Below are 22,277 nucleotides of genomic sequence, written 5' to 3'. Positions count from 1 at the left end.
GTGAATGCATTAGGAAGAGACTAGCTGTCTCAGAGCCCATTTTCTGTGGGCAACGGGCTTTGTGGTTTCTGAGAGGAGTTACACTGTGAGAATCCAGAGGCTGAGGAAAGGACAGTCTTCACCTCGAGGATAAAAGCTTGGCTGTTAACTGTTCTGTGCACCCCGGAATTGACACTAAAACGTTATAACTCGTCGAGCCCAGCAAAAGCTGTGTTATTGCAAACAGTTTTAAGACGCATTTCTGAACCTCCTGATTTCTCCTATCCCTGTTAGTGAATAAAAGCTGATGTCTTATATGTAAAACTGCACTTAGAAGGCCTCTAGGGCTCAGTCTGTCAGTGGAAGGTTGGGGAAGAGACCACCTTTGTCGGACTAAACAGCACGCTAACTCTGCTGAAATGGCATTTAAAAGCCTCGACCTTCACAACTGTAGCTTTGGACTGGTCTGTGAGCTAGTCTGGCTGACAGCTGTGGCTTCTGGTTCTTCCTGCTTGCATTTCTTCCTGTGCTTGTGTACCTTGACATGCCCCCTCCCCGCCCCCCTTTTTTGCTGCAGACTGTACAGAAGAGGCAGGACATGAAGCTGATCGTGACATCGGCCACTCTGGATGCAGTCAAGTTCTCTCAGTATTTCTACGAGGCTCCCATCTTCACCATCCCAGGCAGGACGTACCCAGTGGAGATTCTCTACACCAAGGAGCCAGAAACGGATTACCTGGATGCTAGCCTGATCACTGTCATGCAGATTCATTTGACGGAGCCCCCAGGTGAGCTGCTGGGTGGAACTGTGCGCCTGCTGCTTCCCAGCCCCTCACCCTTTGCCAAATTATTTTTCCTTTTTTTTTGCAGAGGGAATGTTTTTGATCCTACCTGCACCTGAGCACTTTTATTTTGTTTGCAATACTTGAATATCCATCTGCCAGACTTGCTGATCTCATTCTTGTGGGATATGACCTGACATCATTGAATACCAGCCTCTAAACATATAAAGCCAAAATATTGGACAAGCCTCTATAATGAATTTTCCTATCCCTGTTTCAACTGTGTAGGCTCCCTCTTTCCCTGGTATGTCCCCCCCCCTCCCCTTTGTAAGCCTTGGAAGAATAATTATGAGACAGCAATAGATTGCACAATTCCCAGTATGCTTAGAAAGCAGCAATTCCCAGGGTTTTTTGAATGTGAAGCCGTGGCAATTCAATTGGGGGTTTTGCCCAGAAGTCTTTTTCCTTTTGGTTTAAAAAATTCTCAAACCCATTTTGTTACTGGGTTTTTCTGCTCTTGCCATCCCAATTCCGTACCTGTAAGCAAAATAAATTATGTAAATCTGTCAAAGTTGCCTCAGTCTACCTGCATGATTTCAAGCTTAATTTTACAATGAAGAGGGTGTTCTGTTTCAGCTTCAAAAGTGACGGCATAATGGCAATAGCTTTAGTTTATCAGCACAACAGGAACATGTAACTGTGATCTCATGCTTGTGTGTCTGTTCCTGGCCGTGTACGCGTTATGGGGCAGCGCATGGCTTGTGTGCTGACCTGCTGGTGGAGAACTCTGACCGTGAGTGCTGGTTTTCCTTTGTGTAGGAGACATCCTGGTGTTTTTAACTGGCCAGGAAGAGATTGACACTGCCTGTGAAATTCTCTATGAACGGATGAAGTCGCTGGGCCCAGATGTGCCTGAGCTGATTATCCTGCCTGTCTACTCAGCGCTGCCCAGCGAGATGCAGACACGGATTTTTGATCCAGCTCCCCCAGGCAGTCGAAAGGTAACTTTCCTCTCGCTTCCTGGAAGGGTGATGCTTTCCCCTCCCTCCTACTTTGTAAGTAAGAATTGCCCTTCTGAATCTGATAAGAGGGTCTGTCTTGTTTCCATCAGCCCTTCTCTGTGAGTATGGAAGTTTAAGAGAGACAGCATTGCGTAGTGGTTAGAGTACTGGACTAGGATTTGGGAGACCGAGGCTCAAATCCCTGCTTTGCCATGGCAGTTCACTGGGTGATCTTGGGCCTGTTGCATCCTCTCAGCCGAACCTACCTTACAGGGTTGTTGGGGGGACAAAATAGCGGAGAGGAGAGTGATGTGAGCTGTTATGGGTCCCTATTGGTGAAAAAGACAGAGTGTAAATAAAGTAAATATATTGATAAATTAAATATAAATTCAATTAGCACTCATAGCTGAGTATCTTAGAAGTTTGACTGATCCTCTTCTAAAGCCGTATAAGCCAGTATCTTCATGCATCTGGCTGCAGTGGCTTCTGTAAGTTAATTATACTTGATTGAGGCATGGGGCAGGGACATTGTTTAAGTGACTTGTCCTGGCTGCTTCAGGGGGAAGGACTTGCATGGGTTTTTTAAACCTCTCCAGAGAAGAGAAATGTTCCCAGCTTCTGTCCTGCTCCCAGTGAGGTAGCAGGGTGGTTATGCCAGGAGGCTGCTTCTCTCTGTTCCCTAATTGGAGTAGATTAGTGCTAAGCAGAAGGGAGGATTTTTTTCTTTTTTTTTTAACTAAGGTAGGTGGAGTTGGCCTCGCTGGACTCCTCCTTCAGTCTTTAACATACCCTCCCCCCATCCCATGCACACCTTTCTTTTGGGCATATAAGAACATTGTTCTAATGGATGCAAACTGGGCTACTTCATTGCTCAGCTCAGACCAATCCATGAAGGCCCATCCTCTTATCCCGTGGCTTGCCCAGGACACTTGGATTCACTCGGAGTGAAGGCTTTGGGGAAGTATATAATGTCTTACCAGAACACCAGTATCTGCATTCTTGTTGACTTTCAATGTACACAAAATAATTGATAGGGGTTTCCCTTGGGAGGCTCTATTTCAGCACGGCTTGTCTTTTCATGTATTTAATTGTCGCTTTTAACATTGTCTTCTACCAGTTTCGTGGCAGAAGCAAATTGATGCAAAAGCTCGGCTCGCTCTGAGCACTGGCCAGATGTTAGGATAACAAGTCTGTAATTTTCTGGCTTCTAGTTGGATGCTTTTTTAAAAAGAGATTTAATTAGGTACCTTTTGATTCTACAGTAAGGAAACCTATTTTAGCGATGTTACATCTCGTTAAATCACCAATTTAACATTTGAGCTCCTAAAAGATACTCTGGTGCTATCTGAACCTGGCACATTGATAATTGTTAATTAGCCCTAGAACTTGATCACTTGTTACCTCCATTTGACTTAGTACTTCAGATGCTTTCCCAGAACAAAAAATGTTCAGATGTAGGTTTCAGCCCAGCATTCTCTTCCATGACAACCTGTGTGTGTGTTATTTCTGACTGAATGATAATCTAGCGGACGCTGCCTGGATTCTCCTGCTTTTGTGTGCTCTGCTGACCTGTGCTGTGCCCCGTCCCTCCTTTCTGCTTAGGTGGTTATTGCCACAAACATTGCTGAAACTTCACTTACCATTGATGGCATCTACTACGTCGTGGACCCTGGATTTGTGAAGCAGAAAGTGTACAACTCCAAGACTGGAATTGACCAGCTGGTAGTGACGCCCATTTCCCAGGTACGAACTCTCAACCTAAACATATCTCACCAGGTGGCTGTTGCAAGAAGAAATGCAGGAGGGGAAACCAAAATACACCCGCCTAAGCTCCTTGGGAGTAGGATGGGATAAAAATGTAATAAATGGGTCCAATAGATACTCTGTGCCAGGCGTCCCACTGCTTGAAGTCTGCAACCGAGTGGGCAGGAAGCGGCAGAACTTGGTTGGCAAGATGGATTTATCCTGCTCAGTCCTGTGAAGTGTGAACAAGAAAACAGTTTTCCAGTTGCTGTGCTATTTTCAGCTATTGTGACTAGACTGTCCCCATGGGATGTCCTTTCCTAGCACTGTCAGCAGCAACTCCTTATCCTGTCTGTTCTGCTCTGGATGCTAATAATAAACCTGCAGATGTAACGGCCGGGTCTGTTTAGCTCTTTACCCCACTCGTCTTCTATAGACGTCCATTTCCCATGTTTTGCCCCAAGCAAACGTCTTTAAAAACCATGGTCCCCTGCCTTCATTTTTGTCACCCTGTGGTGGTCCAGGCTGTGGGGTAATCTCCTCTCCTTCCATGTGGAAGCAGGCTCTTTTTGAAAAGAGGCTTTAGAATCTTGGCTCTGCTTAGAGGATCCCTGTGGGCAAGGAGGATGCCATGAGAGTTGTATTTACATCCATAGCCCAGACCCGAATGGGCCTCCTTGCTTGAGTTCTCTCTCTCCCCCTCTCTAGAATCATAGAGTCAGAAGTGTACTTAGAGACCATCTAGTCCAACCCCTCTCCCCCAACATAATGTGGTGAGGAGTAAGTGGTGCTTTAAGACTTGACTCCACAAGTAGGCCTTCACAGATTAGCTTACCAGGAAAGCTCCCAGGGTTCTGGTTACCCAGAAGAGCTGTTGACAGTCAGGAGTGACCTGAACTGTACCTTGCAAGGCTGGGGATGGGGCCAGCAAGAGCTGCGGGGAGGGCCGCAAGATTCAGCATGCTTCTTGGCCATTTAAGTGCCAGTCTGTTCCTGTTTGTGCTCAGGCCCAGGCGTGCTCCTCCATCCTCCCCTGGAGTTAGGTGCTCTCCCTCCCCCCTTTCCTTCCCTGTGTTGCCCTCTTCTGCTTCACATGGGAGTCATTATGGGGGGTGGGAGTGCTCATACCAGGGTCTGGCTTTCGACAGTGTCCCTTTCCCTTTGAGTGGTGGAAGGCTGGCTTTAGACATCTGGAGTTTTTGAAGAGCTGTGCGCTGCTGGTTACATCTGGCTAGGATGCCCACGGCTGCACTGAGCACTTGGCTGCAGCTAGCAGTAGGGCTGGTGTGTGGAGGGTGTATGTTACCTTTTCTCAATCACAGGGCAGGAGAGCACAAGATTGAAAGGCAAAAGGATTAATTTCTCTAGTTAGGAAGGAGACCCTCACACCTTCAGGGTTTCATCTCTGCTCCTGAGCTTTTGGCTTGAGAGTGAACTGTGTAGAAGCAGGCCCCTGTTTTTTTTCATTGTCATGGCAAAGGTCAGCTTGCACCCTCATACATGATACATCATGGCAGAGGAGTCTTCAGAACAGGACTAGTTAGAGACTTGCCTGCCAAAGAGATCCTCAAGCTTCTGGTTGCTTATTGACTAGCTAAGGAAAGCACCAGTTACTACTTCAGGGATTCTATGTGTCACCCAGTTGGTTGGGGATTCAAAGGTATACAGGAATGCCAAGGAAGATCCCCCAGAGACCATTCCTCCAACAAGTAGTCTTTCACGTTATTTTCCAAGAAATCCTACCCAAGTTTTGGTCCGCTTAGCGCTTCAGATCAACTTGGGCATCGCCTTCTATGTGATGAAGTCAGTCTTAGGTGTGACTCAGTGCTGCTTGTTGTCCTCCTCTGGCCATGGTCAGCTGCCCTGACCCTGACCATTATCCTATGGCACTGAATTGGCCCTGCACTAGAGAGGTGACTTGTTATACAACTTTCCTCTTACTAACGAGCAGGGAGCATCTTATAGCCTCTGTGCTTGCACAGGGTACACACTCAACCATTACCCTGTGGGGCTGTAAACTTTGGTACTAAACTCCTGGGGTGGAAGGCATTTCACCACAACAATATTTAAATCAAAACAAATAAAATTTTCCTCCTGCTGAGCATCCCTTCACCCCTGTTTCACTCTGCAGTGTCCACACGTTTTCAAATCTGTCTTCATTTAAAAACTAGAAAAAATGCCTTTATTTAATAAAATGACACTTGAGGTTCCCAACATGCTGACTTTGGCAGTGTGGCCATAGAATCCTGGTTGGCCTTGCATTAGCCTGGTCTCGTAGGCTTGACAGGGTCTCGTTCCTCCATCACATCCTGACTTCTCTGTTCCCATGCCCTCTCCCTGATGCGCTTGTTGCCTTGTCTACCTGGGACTACAAGACCTCTGGCTGTGTCATCCTCCAGACTGTATCTTGGTCCCTGGGGGTAGATCAGACATGGCATGGAAGCAGCAGAAATAGTTCACTTCTTCCCTTTTGCTGCATATTCGCAATTCTCACAGGCCCAGGCCAAGCAGCGAGCAGGAAGAGCTGGAAGAACGGGTCCCGGCAAGTGCTACCGCCTCTACACGGAGCGTGCCTACCGCGATGAGATGCTGACCACCAACGTACCAGAGATCCAGAGGACCAACTTGGCTAGTACTGTTCTGTCACTCAAGGTAAAGGAACCAGAGTTCTTTTCTTGCATCTTATGCAGTATATTTATTTTTTAAAAAAATGATCAGTATAAGGAATGACAGACCTATCCTTTTTTGTCCTTTAAGAGTGGCTGTAAGCTTTGTGTTTGCAGGGCGTGAGTGTTGAGTTACCGAGCTTTGTTTGAAGCACTCCTCACCTTTCTTCCATGCTTCCCACTCACACACAGGCGATGGGAATAAATGACCTGCTCTCTTTCGATTTCATGGATGCCCCCCCAATGGAAACTCTGATCACCGCCATGGAGCAGCTGTACACCCTGGGGGCCCTGGATGATGAGGGACTGCTCACCCGCCTGGGGCGCAGGGTAAGTCTGCTGCATGCTCATTACTCTGACTAGGTAGTTGAAGGGCAGCCCAGGCAGGGGAGCCTTGAGGAAAGGCTGGGGATAAAAAGCAGGTTCTGCGGCTGGAACAAGCAAGCAATGTGTTTGCATGAATGTAGTTATTTTGTGCAGTTAATTCTGCTCTCGAGAAACATTGGTCAGGTTAGAGATGTTGGGGCTGGGTTGGCATTGGGCGGCGGGGAGGAGGCAGTACCAGTGCAGAGTAGGAGAGACAGGGGCTTGGATCTACCATTGGCAGAAAGGATTGTTCTCTGCACAGTGCAACTTTCTAGCCTCCCGACCCTCCTTTCCCCCAGCTAAATAGCTCCCTGAAATGCTATTACTGGGGGGGGGGTGTCTTCAGTAGGAGGAGGAGTCAGCAGAAATTGCCTCACTCTTCTGATTGATCCAATCCCTGGATTGGATACTATGTGGAAAACTGACAATCTTAATGGCTGCCTTGAGGTCCTTGAAGAAGGAAGAATAAAGTATATTTGTTTTTTCTTATCCCCTCACCTGTAAGCACTAGAAACTTGCTTTAAAAAAATAGGAAAAAGGCAAACTTGGATTCCCAGAATGCCAAATTTTGTGATGAACGCTAGAATCCTACTGCTCTGGGTGTGTACAACATAGCATGCCCTGTTTGAAGCTGGCGGCAAACTGCCCAGGGCATTGTCAGTTGAGGCATGGACAGAAGTACGTGACTCTGCATCTGTCTTTTGAGATTAGCAAGCATCTTGAGCTTGGTCCGTGTCCAGTGTCTGAGGCTCAGCCCCTGGACTTGCCAGGAGGTACAGGCGGGGGACAGCCGGGATGCAGCTACTCAGCCACACCGACAGACCAGGTCCCAAATTTGTCAGCAACAGAGGGAGGTAAAGAGACACCCAAGCCTCAGAGAGTCAAACGGGGCATGTGGAGGCCAGCCAGCCCCACCCTCCAGTGGGAGGCTGGGAGCCCAGGCAGAGAGAGAGAGGGTAGCCAAGAGGGGGCCCAACCGGAGGGAGAAGGCTCAAGAGGCAGGGACAGCCAGCCAGCAGCAAGCCAGCCAGCAACCTTACCAGCAGGGGAGGAAAGGCAGCCAAGACAGCACCGGGCCATGCCCCAACTGGCAGGCGGGGTAGAAGGGGTTAGCAGAGACTAGGAGAGGCTGGGAGCAAAGCAACTACAGGTGGAATTGCCTGAGGCAACCAGCAAAGGAAGCACTGCATCCAGCAAAGAAGGCATAGGTGGGGCTGCCCAGAGTAGCCAACACAGCAACCCCAGGTGCGGCTGCCTGGGCCCTGGCTAGAGTGTTGGGGGTGTGGCTGGCAGGTGGAGCCGGGAATGGGTGAAGGGATATAGGGAAGCACACACACAAGCAGGGGTGGAGAGTTAGGCATGAGGGAGAGACGGAGAAGGAGTTGGTATAAGCGTGTGAAGGAGAGGAGGAGGAGAGGGAGTATGACAGACCAGGAAGGGAGTTGGAGGGTCGGCCAGAGGCAGGCAGAGCGGAGGAACGGACAAGAGGGAGCGAGGGTGATCTATACCCCCCCCTCCGGCCATAAACCCAACGCCCAATTGGGGCCTGCAGGCCGCTGCCCATAAGCCTTTGACAAATGGTGAGAAGGCAGGAGCTGAGAGGCTTCAGCCTAAGGAGGTCAAAGGCGCTGCCCAGAGACCCACAGCAGGCGCTAGTACATCAGGTGCAGCCATGCCTGGACATAAACCTGACAGTCCTCCTTGAAGGAGGCCTCTGCCCCTGTGGAAGATAATCCAGAGACCACCAGATGTGCTTCCAGCACAGTGCTTCAGTTAGGACAACAGTTACTGCAGCTCTGTTTCCTGGGTGGGTCTGTGTGGATCAAGGCCAAGCTCAGCCCAGCCAACATGCTGCCTCCCTTTCTTTCAACAGATGGCCGAGTTCCCCCTGGAGCCCATGCTGTGCAAGATGCTCATCATGTCTGTGCACCTGGGGTGCAGCGAGGAGATGCTCACCATCGTTTCCATGCTCTCCGTGCAGAACGTCTTCTACCGGCCTAAGGTGAATGGGGGAGAGGAGGGGAGCACCCTTTGAGCTGGGATAAGCTGGCTCATGGGCAGTGGATTGGACCTGGTTAGATGCCCCTTTTGCAGCTCTGGGATCTTTCCCCACCCATTTCTCCACATTTAAAACACGAATAAGTCAAAGGCTGCTGCGGGCAGGCTTTGTGATTGCTTTCAATACTAGATCAGGAGCTGATGGAATAATGAATTAAGCATTTCAGAGAGTCAAATGCCCCACCCTAAAAAGTATCTGTAAAATAGAGTGCCTTGAGAGCTGGTGAATGCATTTCCCTTTCCACGGTGATGAAGTGGCAATACAAAACTGGATAATTTTCAAAATGGGTAACTGTTTGGTTTCATGAGCCAGTGGGTCATGGGTAATTTGATAAGCTTGATAGGAAAACCAGTAAAGGTTGCTGGACATGTGTACGAATGGCTTGTATGTCCTGTTTATTAGCATATCATAGATATTTAGTTAGTAAAAGCTGAGCTTTCCCTCTTTTCCCTCCAGATCTCTCGCTCAGGCCTCTTAGTAATGCCAAAGCATTTAAATGATGAAGTTGACTCAGAAATTAAGTGCAAAAGAATGTTATGGATTGCTATTATTTGCATTTTTTTTTTACTGAGCCACTGTCTTGTTCTCAGTTTTTAACTCTGCTGCCAAGAAGGCTACACATTTTCTATTTTTTAAAAAATAGCTGTTTGTGGCCTCATCTTTCTACAGATCACCAGCATACTTATTAAACCTTGCAAAGCATATTGGCAGATTTTGAGGTCATCATTTATAAGTCTTTGTTGCTCTGCCTTGCACTCAGGCATCAGGAGGCCTGAAAAGATGGTGGACAGTGAATGTTGTCTTCCTGTCATGTGTAGGACAAGCAAGCTCTTGCTGACCAGAAGAAAGCCAAGTTCCACCAGACTGAAGGGGACCATCTCACACTTCTGGCTGTCTATAACTCCTGGAAGAACAACAAGTTCTCCAACCCCTGGTGCTACGAGAACTTCATCCAAGCCCGCTCACTGCGCCGGGCACAGGATATTCGCAAACAAATGCTGGGCATCATGGACAGGTGAGGTCATGGCTAGAGAACGGTGAAAGAGGCTTTGTGAGGTTTAGGGTCAGGTATTCCAAAACTGAATTTACTTTCTTGCAATGCTTGTGCACACTGAGTTGAGGAACTTGTTCTCTGTTCAAAACGAACAGCAGTTTGAGTAACTTTTACATTTGGGCTAAGTCAGCATTCAGTGTGGCACACACAACCACTGTTGGTACGTGTTCACAGTTAATTCGCTTGCTTGGATTGTGTGTGTCCTAGGATTGTCACTGGCAGGTCATGTATCATTTGAAACAAACTGTGCTAGAAAGTTTGCTCTCTTGTACAAAAAGAGCAAAATTAGTAGTGCAATTTGTTTCAAATGATGCGTGACCTGTAGCCAGCAGCAGTCATCATGCTAGCTCATGTTTCAAACATACAGGGCAGAACTGTGAAAGCACGTATGTTAGACTGCCTTTGTATGAGCACAGCTGGTGACATTGATTTGTTGTGCTGGCTCATGATCAGAATTTGCTAGATCAGAGTAATAGTTCCTAGGCAACAGCGCCAAGAATGTGCAAACCCCTTGGCTCTGGGAGTCAGAGGGGGAGGTGAAATGGGCAAGGTTGGAAAGTTAACAGGTACAAACCAAGCAACTTCCCCCATTCTTCCACTGTAGAAGGCTCAAGACAGCCAAGGAATCACCTTGTTTTTAAGTTAAATTTTTTGGTCTGGTCCGTTGAGCAAATGGTTGAGGGGAGAGGACAGCCATGGCGAAGTTGTATGAGAACACACACATGCAGAGGATTTGTGATCTAGACTCAAATACTGAGTGAAGCACTCATAATGGACAGGGCTACAGTAAAGAGACAAGCCACGCTGCTTCCTTCCCCACTTCCATAGCACTGAAACCTTTACAATTTATTTTAATGCAATAATGACAAGGGAAAGGAAAATTGGCATGACAATACTTGGGTGCAAAGCATTTGGAATTCAGTTTTGAAGTCTGAAAAGCAATTGAATACCTTTTGGAAGTGCAAGGAAAGGCAGGCAGCGTAGCCAGATCAGGAATGATTTAGTCATGGGCTTTCTTGCAGTGCTTGGCCATGGTTGTCCCCTTGCTGAAAAGGGGGAAAAAATCCCTCTCTATGAGGGATAGGTTGATTAGGGCTGGAAGCCTGTTCCCTGAAGGTGTACAGCTCCAAGACGCAATCGCTTTTATTTGAGGTTCCCAGTTACGCTCCTCCAAACTAGTGCACTAAAAACGTTCAGTGTATAGCGGATGAAATGAACAAAGGTTTACTGGGGAATTGAGGCTTGGTCAGTTTCAACTTCAGTGCGCAGGATGACTGCCAAGCCTTTGAACCTGAAATGAAATTGACCCAATGCCTTCAGGTTTATATAAAGCAAAAACGGAACAGGTCCTGGCTGTGAAGAGCGAGGGAAGAGAAGGGGCAGGGATGAAGCGCGCAGGAGCAGCAGCTACACATACAGCCTGGCTTAGCTGCTTTTAAAAGAGACGTCCAACGAGGACCTGAGGTCTAGTAATCAAGCATGCAGCATCATTATCTACCTGGTTGCCATGCCAAATGCTGCCACTGCGCAGATGCAGAACTGCTTGCAGTATTCACCTGTAAATAAATCTTTGAGGCAACTGAAATTTGGTTCAATGTGGGGGAAATAAGCATTTTGAAAAAATTTACTTGTGAATATTGATATAGTTTTTGCCAAGTTCTCTGCATCTGTGGTTTCTGCGTCCAGAGACATGAGAGTTGTGTCTGTGGTCAAGTTGAGGGGATGCAACCAGCCTGGGATGAGCTCAGGGCTAGCTGCTTGGCCAGCTGGGAGGCAGTGACCCAAAGTTCCCTGTTTTTTGTTTTCTCATTCAACACTTTGATTTTATCCCTAGGACTCAAGAAATCACAAAACACACCAGCAAGCACAAACAGGGGGTTGCTGGCTTAAAGTATTTCCAAAAATAACAAAAAGGGGCTGGTGATGAATTGAGGCAAACTTAATTTGATTCAGCCATGTCGATTATTATGTAAGACCAAAGTATTTGACTGTATTTTGGTTTTTCATCACCATTAGTTTGCTTTGCTTGGTTGAGCCAAGTTGAGTCCTAAATGAGCCATGCTGTAGCCACCAGCTGGAAGTACATGCAGTATGTCAACCTACACATCCACTCTGGTCATCTTTGGAGGCCCTGTGCAATAGATTTTTTCTTAGTTAGTCCGTCATGGTGCTTTTGCTTTGATCTACCTCTTGTGTTTATTTACTGTGACTCTTCTTCTCATCACAGCCACCATCTGAGGCTAGATGGGTGGCTGCCTGAGAAAGTACCTTCTGGTTGTGGTGCCAAAACTCTCTAACTCTCTCAGGGAAATGTGTCTGTTTCCATCTTTCATGGTCTTCTGCCAGTGGGTGAAGACTTTTCCGTTTTGTTTGGCATTCCTTTATGAACTTCTTCCTCTCTGTTGTGTCTGTGTTTCAGTTAATTGTTTTAAATATCTTATATATATCAATACTTTGATGGCCACTTTAGAGCCCAAAGTTGGGTGGAAAGATAACATACAGGTGTTTTAAATAAATATTAGCCAGCCCATCTGTACCTTTGGTCTGCTTGAATGAACTAGAAACTTTTCTGGAAAAGAAAAACCCTTTTGCTTGTATCTGTGCTGTGAAGTTCGGCCCAGTTTTCCAGAATCTTGGCTGGTTAGTAATATGCTACCACTCAGACTGGACCTCTTGTCCTTTTTCATTGACTATTATAGGAGCAGAAGTCTTCATTGGGCCTACTAATGTTCAGAACATAAAAGTAAATTTTCGCATTGGGCAGAACTGTGCAGTCGTAGGGTCCATGCAACCTATCAGTGGGGGAGCATTTATGGGGGTGTTAAAACCTAGGCTGAGAGACCTGCTTCTTTGTGTTCTGAATTCTCCCCATCTTGTTTGGCAGGCACAAGTTGGATGTTGTATCCTGCGGAAAAGCGACTGTGAGAGTCCAGAAGGCAATCTGCAGTGGTTTCTTCCGGAATGCTGCCAAGAAAGATCCCCAGGAAGGCTATCGGACCTTGATTGACCAGCAGGTGGTCTACATCCACCCTTCGAGTGCCCTCTTCAATCGCCAGCCTGAATGGTAAGGGGTGGGGTGAGACTAGAGAATACAGGGTCACCTATAAAGCACTGAGGCTTTCGCTTTGACACTAAGTTTGTAGAGAACCCTAAGAGGAGAACAAATTATTAAGGCTAGAGATGTGGGAAGGGAAGGGGTCTGGTAATCAACCATTTTAATACCAACCATTTTACGAATTATTCCCTGTGTTTCATCCTTATATCTTTATGCAAAATTGCCTTAATTAATATTAGTTCTGGCCTAAGTTATCAAAGAAATCCCTCCATTTCCCCCAAAATTCAGCTATTGATCTATAACGTACATAAGTAGTTAATTTGGCCATTAAGGCATATTCATGGACCGTATCTGTCTACTCTGACGCTTCAGAGTGTGTGTATTCCTGAGAGAATGAGAGGGTTAAGTGAGACTGAGGAAAGAACACTGTCCTAACCAGCCCATTTCCTTCTCCATTCCCCCAGGGTTGTATACCACGAGCTGGTGCTCACTACCAAAGAATATATGCGGGAGGTCACCACCATCGATCCCCGGTGGCTGGTGGAGTTTGCCCCAGCATTCTTCAAGGTTTCTGACCCCACAAAACTGAGCAAGCAGAAGAAGCAGCAGCGCCTCGAGCCACTGTACAACCGCTACGAGGAGCCCAATGCCTGGAGGATATCACGGGCATTCAGACGCCGATGAGTCCTCTTCCTGGCGTGCCAAGAATGGTTGCAGATCCTGAGGTCATGCAGCTGAGTTCCAAGCTAACCCAGCCAGCCAGCCAGCATCAGTTTACAGTTGGAATGACCAAGGACGCAGGGAGGTGAAGAAAAGCAGCTCACAAAGACTAGCCCCCCTCTCTTTTGCCATCATGGGTGATTAAGAGATACTTCTGCTTTGGAAAGTAATGTTCTGTACCTCCATTTCCACAATGTCTGATGAGCAGCAGGTGTTGCTGTGTGACTTTGGACCTCCCTGGTTAGGTCCTAAAAGAATTCCAGCTTCCATATTGCCCAACGAGATCACGGAGAAGGGATGCCTGCTTTTCCTCTTGTGATCTTTGCTGGGACCTCTGGCATTTTTCTTTCCCCATATCCAGACTGGTCTCTTGGTTTAGAGCAGCCCACTGGCAATGCTATCAAATGGCTGTGATTTCGGAGAAAGTGGGAAGAATGCCAGCAGGAGGGGGGAGGGTCTAAGCTTGGATGCGGCCTTTGTATATCCATCACAGACAGAGGCTTTTAGTAAGATTTACTAACTTTGAGAAGACAAAACTGTGCTTAACCTCCTGTTTGATCCAAAATCTTCTCAACCAGATTTTTTTTACAAGAGAATAAAAATAAAGACAACTGTACAGACAGACACTGCCAGCGTGACACAATCTATTTGCATTTGCTGAAAAACTTCTATTCTAGTGGATGGGAACTGAGTTGGCGTATTCCTCCAGTAGTAGCACAGTAGTAGCAAGGGACTTTTGAGAGGGGTCAGCAGGCATGCCATGGGTGTGATGGCTGCATTACTCTAGGTCACAGCTGGAGCGCAGCTGCTAACCGCTCTCTGCTTGCTCACTTGCAGGGAACGGATGGTGGTATTTTTAAAGGTGTTTCCATAATATCGCTTCCTCTCTCTGCCACTTTTCCTGCAGTCCAGAAGCTGGTTTTCATGTCTTTTCTGCTTGGTCCTTTTATTAAGAGTTGCTGGAGAAATAGTCACACTACCGTCCCTTTTAAAAATCAAACCCCTTCTCACCTGCTCTCCGTATCTCTGTCTAGAGGTGACAAACACCGTACCCACCTTTCTGTGCTAACCTCGCTGGTGCATGTAAGCATTGTTTACACTTCAGTCCACTTCTTCTGCAAAGGAGGGCAGGGAAGAATAATGCTTTACTCCTTAGTCAAGTACTGTATTCCCCCAGGTAAGGAACCTTAAATGTTTGTAACTGAAATATACCATGCTAACAGGCATGGTTGCTTTCCTAAATCTTTCCTCTTGCAAAACGGGTTTTTTTGGGTGAAGTGAGGCAAAACATCCCTTGCTTCCAGTCTTGTTCTAGCAAGTACAAGGACCTCAGGAGTGGGACGTGGCAGAGTTGCCTCATAGTCACTGAAGGCAGAGAGATACAGTTCTTTGGCAAGAGTCGAGAGGATCAGCAACAGCGTCCACCAATAGGGATATACAACTGGGAAGCTTTCTCTGTGTTGCATAGATCTAAGATGGTGGTGGTTGAGGCGGTTCCTTCCTCTTCAGAACCAGTATGCTAAGATCTCCGGTTGTGGCCAGTCCAGTATCCTTGACCATACAGGAGCCAGTCATGTTTTTCAATCCCATAATGTGCTTAGGCTTCTACAGGTCAGGAGGGGTTCTCTCCTGCATTCACCAGTGTGGTACGGGTTCTTGACCTTGAACTTCTGCACAATCCTTTTGGCCTTAACTAAGCCTTCCATTGATCCTGTAGCTTCTTGTCCACTAAAAGAGTTGTCCATCAGGACTTCTTTATCGGAAAACCTTCCATTCAGTGCACCTATAGTGAGTGTTCTTTCCCTTTGGAGGCACAGAACGCATCCTAAGAGGAGGTAATTCCTCCCTTCTGATTCTGGAGGCCAGGCCAAACATACAACTGCCTGTCTCCACCTGTGGGGGTGAGTCCCTTTCCAGTTTGAGATTTACAATAGCTGTATTAGGAAACAAACCTCTTCAGCTAAAAAACATTCTTAACATGGAGGGGAGGACCTCAACATTTACAATTCTGTAGGAAGCAACTCTAAGGAACATTCCTGTAGAGAAAACACTATAAAGATGGACAATGAGAGAGGAAGTTTAAGCCGCTGAGTAGTAGTCCTTCACCTAGCCTGCAGGAGGCCCAAGAATGGCTCAGTCACTGAGCATCTTTTCCCCTTTCTGGCTTGAAACAGCATCAAAGAGGCAAGGCAAGGCACCCTATGTACCTTTGCAGGAAAGAAACACCATAAGGGAAGGCAGTGTAATGTTCTGTTAATTGTCATTCTGTACAGGGGAGTGCACATGTGCAGGCTATTTCATAACTGGCTTTGGTCCCTATGGTAGTTATTTTATCCCAGAAGTGTCACCAGGAACTAGGGATCACTGAGACTGGGGATTCCTGCGATAAGTACTCTGAAGATGTTATTAGTCAAGGGTGAAAGAGCTGGGAGTCCATTCCATTAGCTCTAGCCTTTGTGTATTCTCCAGTGACAAGGCTGTGAAACAACTAGACCCAGCTGTCTTTCCAGAGATGAGCATTGTATTCTATAAGAGTTATGTTGCCTCCTCTTTGACCCAAGCCTCGGCACCCCAAGGAAAAGGATTCATACATACTGGATACATTTAGAGTTCTCGGTGTGTGTGTGCGTGCACGCACATATATATATGATGTACCTTCAATCAGACTTTCTGCACACCCTTTCACCTAGGCATTCAGAGAAGCAAAGTATCCAGATCTACTCTGAGCCAGTAATTTAACAGTCCAGCTCAAGGAAGCCATAAAAGTCAAAACGGCTTCCTTTAAAAAGTGGAAGGTTTCCCCAAAGAAGATGAACAGAAAGCAGCAAAGGTTTTGGTAAAACAAAGTTGACAATAGGAGAGCCAAGTCCTAAGGGGCTAAACCGAGAAGAGGGGCAGTGGGGTACTTACCCCCATGGATGTCCACTGTGCTAAAAAATGACATCATTTTCTGACATGAGAAGGAAGTGTGCATGCCTCCCCCCAGGTGCATTCCCCCCTGCGAGCCAGGTGAGTGGAGGAGGCAGAAGGCAGGAGCTGAGGACAGGGCAACAGTAATTGATAACAAAAAGAGAATTTGAGGAGTGGATGGCCCAAAAGCATTCAGAAACGAGTATTTCTTAAAATTCTTCAGAAGCAGGAAACTGGCTAGGGAGGCAGTTGAGTCCTTGGATGGCGAATGAAAGGATTGCTTAAGGAAATTGGGGAGATTGCAGAGAAATTAAATTAATTCTTTGTATCTGTTTTTGCTGTGGAAAAAGTAGGCCATGTTACCCCCATTGGATCCACTGTTTAGGGGGAGAGTATCTGAAAAATTGGGTCAAATTGAGGTGATAAGAGATTAAGTTCTAAGACTTCCTGGCAAACTGAAAACTGATAAGTCTCCAGTCCCAGATGGCATACTTCCAAGATTCTTAAAGGAATTCAAATACGAAATTCTTGCTCTGCTGATCAGTATATATAACTTTTTTGCTAAAATCAGTTTTTCTACTAGATGACTGGAAAATTGGAAATGTCATCCCAGTTTTTAAAAAAGGGGTCCAGAGGGAATCCATACAATAACAGGCCAGCTAGCCTAACATCTGTTCCACAGGGCCATTTTATCTATTAGGCGCTACAGGCACAGTGCCTCAGGCCTATGAGCTTTTCAAGAGCTTACAAAAATGTTTGAGATCTGACAAAAAATGGCTCCACCATATAAAAAGAAAACTGCAACATCAAAATTAATAAATGTTAGATTAAATGTCTACGACACATAACATGTCAACTGCAATGCAAGTCATATATAATTAAATCACAAGAACAAAATAATGAAGGACATGGCGTGGTGTGGGGCTTTTAAACACATGAGTGCCTAGGGCCTACAAAGATCTTAAAATGGCCCTGCTGTTCCAGACAAATTAACAGAAATTGTTATTAAAAAAAAATACTAAGCACATTAGGGAACAAAGCCTGCTGAGGGAAAATCAAGTATGGCCTCTGCAAACAGAAGTTCTTTGAGCAGGTTAACTAGCATGTAGATAGATGATCCAGTAGATACCACACACTTGGATTTCCAAAAAGGCTTTTGACAAGCTGCCTCAGCAAAGACTCCTGAACTAGCTTAGCAATCATGGGAAAACAGGATGGATTCTCTAATGGATTAAAAGTTGGTTAAATGGCAGGATGCAGACAGGAATAAATTGACAGTTCTTGCAGTGGAGGGATATGATCTCAATGATTGGGATTGGTGCAGTTTAATTTGTTCATAACTTATCTAAATTGGTGAACAGTGTAGCAGCCAAGTTTGCAGATTACGGCAGTGTACTCAGAATGGTGGAAACCAAGGCATATTGTGAGGTGCTCCAGGGGGGGTCTCTCTAAACTGGGTGAGTGGGCAACGACATGGCAAACAAAATTCAATACAGATGATGAATGCTGGAACGGAACATCCCCCATTTAAATCTGATGAGTTACAAACTGGCTGAGACTGGGAAGAGACCTCGGGGGCTGAGGGAAGTGGAAAGCTCGAAAATGTTGACTCACTTGCTTGGCAGTGGTGAAAAAGATAAACTCCGTGCAGGAAATTATTAGGAAAGGGATTGAAAATAAAACTCTGGTATGGCTTAATTTGCAATATTGCGTGCAGTTCTGGTCACCATATTGCAAAGAGAATGCCACCGCTGAAAAAAGTACAGGGCAACCACGCTGCTTAAGGAGGTGGAGCACTTTTCCTCTGAGTAAAGGCTGGAGAGTCTAGGGCTTTTCAGTCTAGAAAAAAGACAACTAAGGGAAGTCGTGATAGATGTTTACAGAACAAAATCTTGAGATGCCTTGATCCCTTCCGGAAATTGAGAGCGTGACTTTCTGACAGGACTTTTGTGTGTTTAACAGGGTGTGTGGGGGTGGGGAGGATTTTCAATACGTGGAGTTTTCTCCATGCAGAGAAAAACTGCATGTGGGTTCCTCTGGGCCCGTGGTGCTGTTAGGCGCAGAGGGTCCTGCCTGCCGTCTGTCCCTCTGAGCCCCTGCCTTTCACTCCCATTGGCAAACTATCGTGGCACCTCTTTTCTTAATGAAAGTTCCAAGGTGCTTAGAGAGCAGCGAGGTCCACCCTGCCCAGTGACAGCCTTTGGCCTCCCCCCATCCCATGATTGCGTGGATTTAGCATGTGGCGCTAGCAGCAGCCTGGAATTCCTTGCCACGGCTCCAAGCAGGGAAGACATCTGGTTTAAATTAATGTAGTTAAATAACAAACTTCTCCAGCTTAAGAGTTGGGAGAGAAGGAATCTCTTGCTTAAAAAGAGAAGAACTTGACCTCGAAGCCTACAATAAGGAAAAAATGACCTCTCCAGAGTGCTACGGCCTTCAAGAAGGTGATTCTAGGGAGGCCTCAAGCAGCTAAGCCAGGGGGTGCTAAGCCAGGGGGGCAGTGACATGGGAGGAGTTGGCAGGTCTGGCTGGCCACTGCTACCTGGCATTCAAGGTGTGTTGCAAAAGCCTATCATACAAACCCGGCCTTGGATACTGCCAGGGCATCATAGGCAGAGGCAAGCACCTTCTCATGGTGGGGGAGCTGGGAGAGGTGGCAGCCAAAGCTGTCATTATGTGGTCAATAAGACTGGCCCTCAAAGCGTGAAGGTCAGTGCCTTACATCAGCATTCCCATGGAGAAAGACAATCTGTATTAAATGCTTCTGTGGAACTTAGTTAGAAGAGCATGTCTTACTGCTGTGCTCTTTACCTCAGGCTTATGCACTGGAGTAAGTTCTGTCATTACAAAGAAGTTGATGGTCAGGGAAGGAATATGAGGATATTCCTGAATTAATCCCTTTGTCTTTGTGGTAAAATAGGCCACACACTCTCATACTACAATGGGGAACTTGAAATTGATTCAGCTGGCCAAGGTCTCAAGCTGCTAGACCTCAAGGAGTTCACCTCTCCAGCTTTATTCTTCCTTTCTCATATATATGTTTGGGAACCAGCAACCCACACCCTCTACTTCTGCCTCATTAGAGATCTCTCTCCCAGTTAAGAAATCATCCTTCTATGCGAAACCACCACAGTCATGGGCAAAAACTGAGGATCTCTCACTTGTTTAAGAGTTATTTAAACTCCAGCAAGCATCTCCGTACCTTCTTCTTGTATCTTGGTAACTGCGAGTTAAAAGTAGAGTGATATGTGCTGGCTGAGACTGACCATGTAACGCTAACTGCAAAAAAAAAAAAGTTATCTTTAGTTGTATAAGAAGTCACTCGTTACAAAAAGAAATGTGTACTATTGAGCTAACAGCACCGGAGCAAAGAAAAATGAAAAGCCTGATGCATCTGTCTCTTCACCCTCAATCTAGGAGGGAAAACAAGAAGTAAGAAAAATCCTCTTAAAGCTTCCATATTTCTTGTTCAGGACCTTCACCTCGTTCAGGCGTTCTTTGCCTTCTTGTTGGCCTCCTTCGTCTTGAGAATTAAATCGTCTCCACCAGCTAAAAGAATTTTCCAGTCTGTTCTCCTTTTCCGCACATGACAGAGGTTCTTCTGTACAGCCACTAGACCCTTCCACATCTTGACTTAATGGAAATTACAAGCCAGAACCCAGCAGATCTCTGCTGCGTTCATAAAATCACTGAATGTATGCTGTTCCCTCAGGCCTGGGGTGGGGGTGGGGATATTTTGTTCTGGTTAACTCCATCAATATATTAACTGGCATCCTGGCACCTTCACACACTGAAAACGGGGGGTAGGGTGGAAGTGGGTGATCTCCCAGAATCACAACTGATCTCCAGGCAACAGAGACCAGTTCTCCTGGAGAAAATGGCTGCTCCGAAAGGTGAACTCTATGGCATTATGCCCCACTGAGGCCTCTCCCTTCCACAAACTCCGCCCTCTCCAGGCTCCACCCCCCAAACCTCTAGGAATTTTCCAACCTGGACCTGGCAACCCTACTCGTAAACTTTTACTCGGATAGCTGGGGTGAAGTGTCATTTTGCCACAAACAGCATTCTGCATATGAATACACACAACAAGGAGTGTATATTTACTTTGGTCATAGATCCAGAGGAGTTAGCCGTGTTAGTCTGTAGTTGCAAAATAGTCAAGAGTCCAGTAGCCCCTTTAAGACTAACCAACTTTATTGCAGCATAAGCTTTCGAGAACTGCAGCTCTGCATCTGATGAAGAGAGATGTGGTTCTTGAAAGCTTATGCTACAATAAAGTTGGTTAGTCTTAAAGGTGCTCTTTACTATATTTACTTTATGACAGGGGAAGTTTCTGGGAGCTACTTACTCTTTTTCAAAAGCTTTGGGAGCTACCATTCACAAAATCGCAGCTCAGTGGGTGGAGCCAATCAGAAAATGGCATCTTGTACAAAAATCATAGGGTTTCGGAGTGTTTGCAGTGCTTGGGCAGGGAAAACTATCATCTGTTATTTTTCCAAAGCAACTCTTCTCTCCCAATTGTAACTTGCCCCACAGCAGAAAAATATAGTTATCTTTGTGTTTTCTCTGAAAGAGGAGATTAGCAGCTATGATGCAAGGGGAAACCGGAAACAATAAGCTTCTTTCCCTTCCAATATAATTTATGTAACGGGTTTTATATATCACTGCTGGTATTGTGTTTACTTCTGAGATGGTATTCAATCCTTTCCTATCCAAAGCAGGGTGTGTGTGTGTGTGTGCGTGTGCATGCGTGCGCGCGCGCTAAGAGTTGCCAACGTCCAGGTGAAAGCTGGGGATTTCCAGAATTTCAACTGATCTGCGATGGTATTTTACCCCACAGAAATTGGCTAAAATCTATTCAAATAGATCCCCTCTTTGCTGGAAGCGTTGTGGTGAACAAGGGTCTTATGCACATTGCTGGTGGAAATGTAATTATGTTGCAGAATTTTGGCATTCGGTTTTTCACCAAATTTTTTTAATCACATCTTATTCAATTCCCTTTAAACCGGAATTAATTTTTTTGAATATCTGGGGGAACTATCCAATACCACAAATAAGGAAAGATTTAATTTTAATATTGTTGTCAGCAGCTAAAAATGCGATTGCGTCACAATGGAAATCGCATTTCCCCCCAAATCTCACTACGTGGTATATGAAGGTATGGGATCATTTGATCATGGAGAAAATAACAGATAGGATGCAGTTACAAATGAACCCTGCCAAATCTTCAGATTTTTATGAGAAGTGGTTTCCTTTCCTGGATTTCCTCTCTAAGGAAAATCTACTCATTACAAAGCTACCGTATTATGAGATTGTTAACCCAGAAATTTAATTTTTTTGAATGAAACATAGTATTATATCGGTAGTAATTGTATCAATCTAGTTACAGTGTTGTATTGGAAATTTTATCACCACCACTGTTTAGCTATATGATCTTTGTTATGATAACACTGTACGGTAAAGCGATCATTTCTTTATTTATTGTATTTTTTTTTCCTTAATAAAAATTAAAATAAAAAAAAAAACTGATCTGCAGACAACAGAGATCAGTTCCCCTGGAGAAAATGGCAGCTTCAAATGGTGGACTCTATGGCTTTATACCCTGCTGAGGACCCTGCCCTCCCATTCATGATGGAGGAGGAAGAGAGGTGGATGGGAAGGGTGCTGATTTTGTTGTGTTCCTGTCCAGAGCAAAGGCTAGGGATCCCAGGTGCCTGCTGGTGGTGGACAATCTCCTGGCGATTTACCTGTTTGCCCACTGGTCACTGGCAACCAGCGGGAGGTTTCCAGATGCCGGGAGAGGGCTGACCACTGGCAGGCACCCTGAGCATGCATGCTTCCGGCAGATGGGATAACATCACTTCTGGAAGTGATGTCATTGCGCTGGCCATGGCAGTGCTCCTGCACTTTGTTTATAAGTACTGCCCCTCCTCTCACCCGGA

The 22,277-nt window shown here is 46.0% G+C and overlaps 1 protein-coding gene across 2 annotated transcripts in view; it reads left to right on the top strand.

Annotated features, from left to right (window-relative positions):
- The window catches only part of DHX8 (DEAH-box helicase 8), a 33,578-nt gene extending 19,527 nt beyond the window's left edge, over positions 1 to 14,051 (top strand). For both annotated transcript variants that reach the window (XM_054992923.1, XM_054992922.1), the window contains exons 15-23: positions 557 to 767; positions 1,581 to 1,762; positions 3,365 to 3,505; positions 6,002 to 6,157; positions 6,364 to 6,501; positions 8,411 to 8,539; positions 9,415 to 9,611; positions 12,535 to 12,714; positions 13,170 to 14,051. In XM_054992923.1, coding sequence (XP_054848898.1) covers positions 557 to 767; positions 1,581 to 1,762; positions 3,365 to 3,505; positions 6,002 to 6,157; positions 6,364 to 6,501; positions 8,411 to 8,539; positions 9,415 to 9,611; positions 12,535 to 12,714; positions 13,170 to 13,389 — 1,554 coding nt within the window. In that variant the 3' untranslated portion in view covers positions 13,390 to 14,051. The remainder of the gene's footprint in view (positions 1 to 556; positions 768 to 1,580; positions 1,763 to 3,364; positions 3,506 to 6,001; positions 6,158 to 6,363; positions 6,502 to 8,410; positions 8,540 to 9,414; positions 9,612 to 12,534; positions 12,715 to 13,169) is intronic.
- The last annotated feature ends 8,226 nt before the right edge of the window (positions 14,052 to 22,277 follow it).

Source organism: Eublepharis macularius, chromosome 12 (genome assembly GCF_028583425.1).
Source record: "Eublepharis macularius isolate TG4126 chromosome 12, MPM_Emac_v1.0, whole genome shotgun sequence".
In the NCBI taxonomy this organism is placed as follows: Eukaryota; Metazoa; Chordata; class Lepidosauria; order Squamata; family Eublepharidae; genus Eublepharis; species Eublepharis macularius.
Note: the sequence above shows the minus strand (reverse complement) of the source record. Positions and strands in the feature narration are given on the sequence as shown.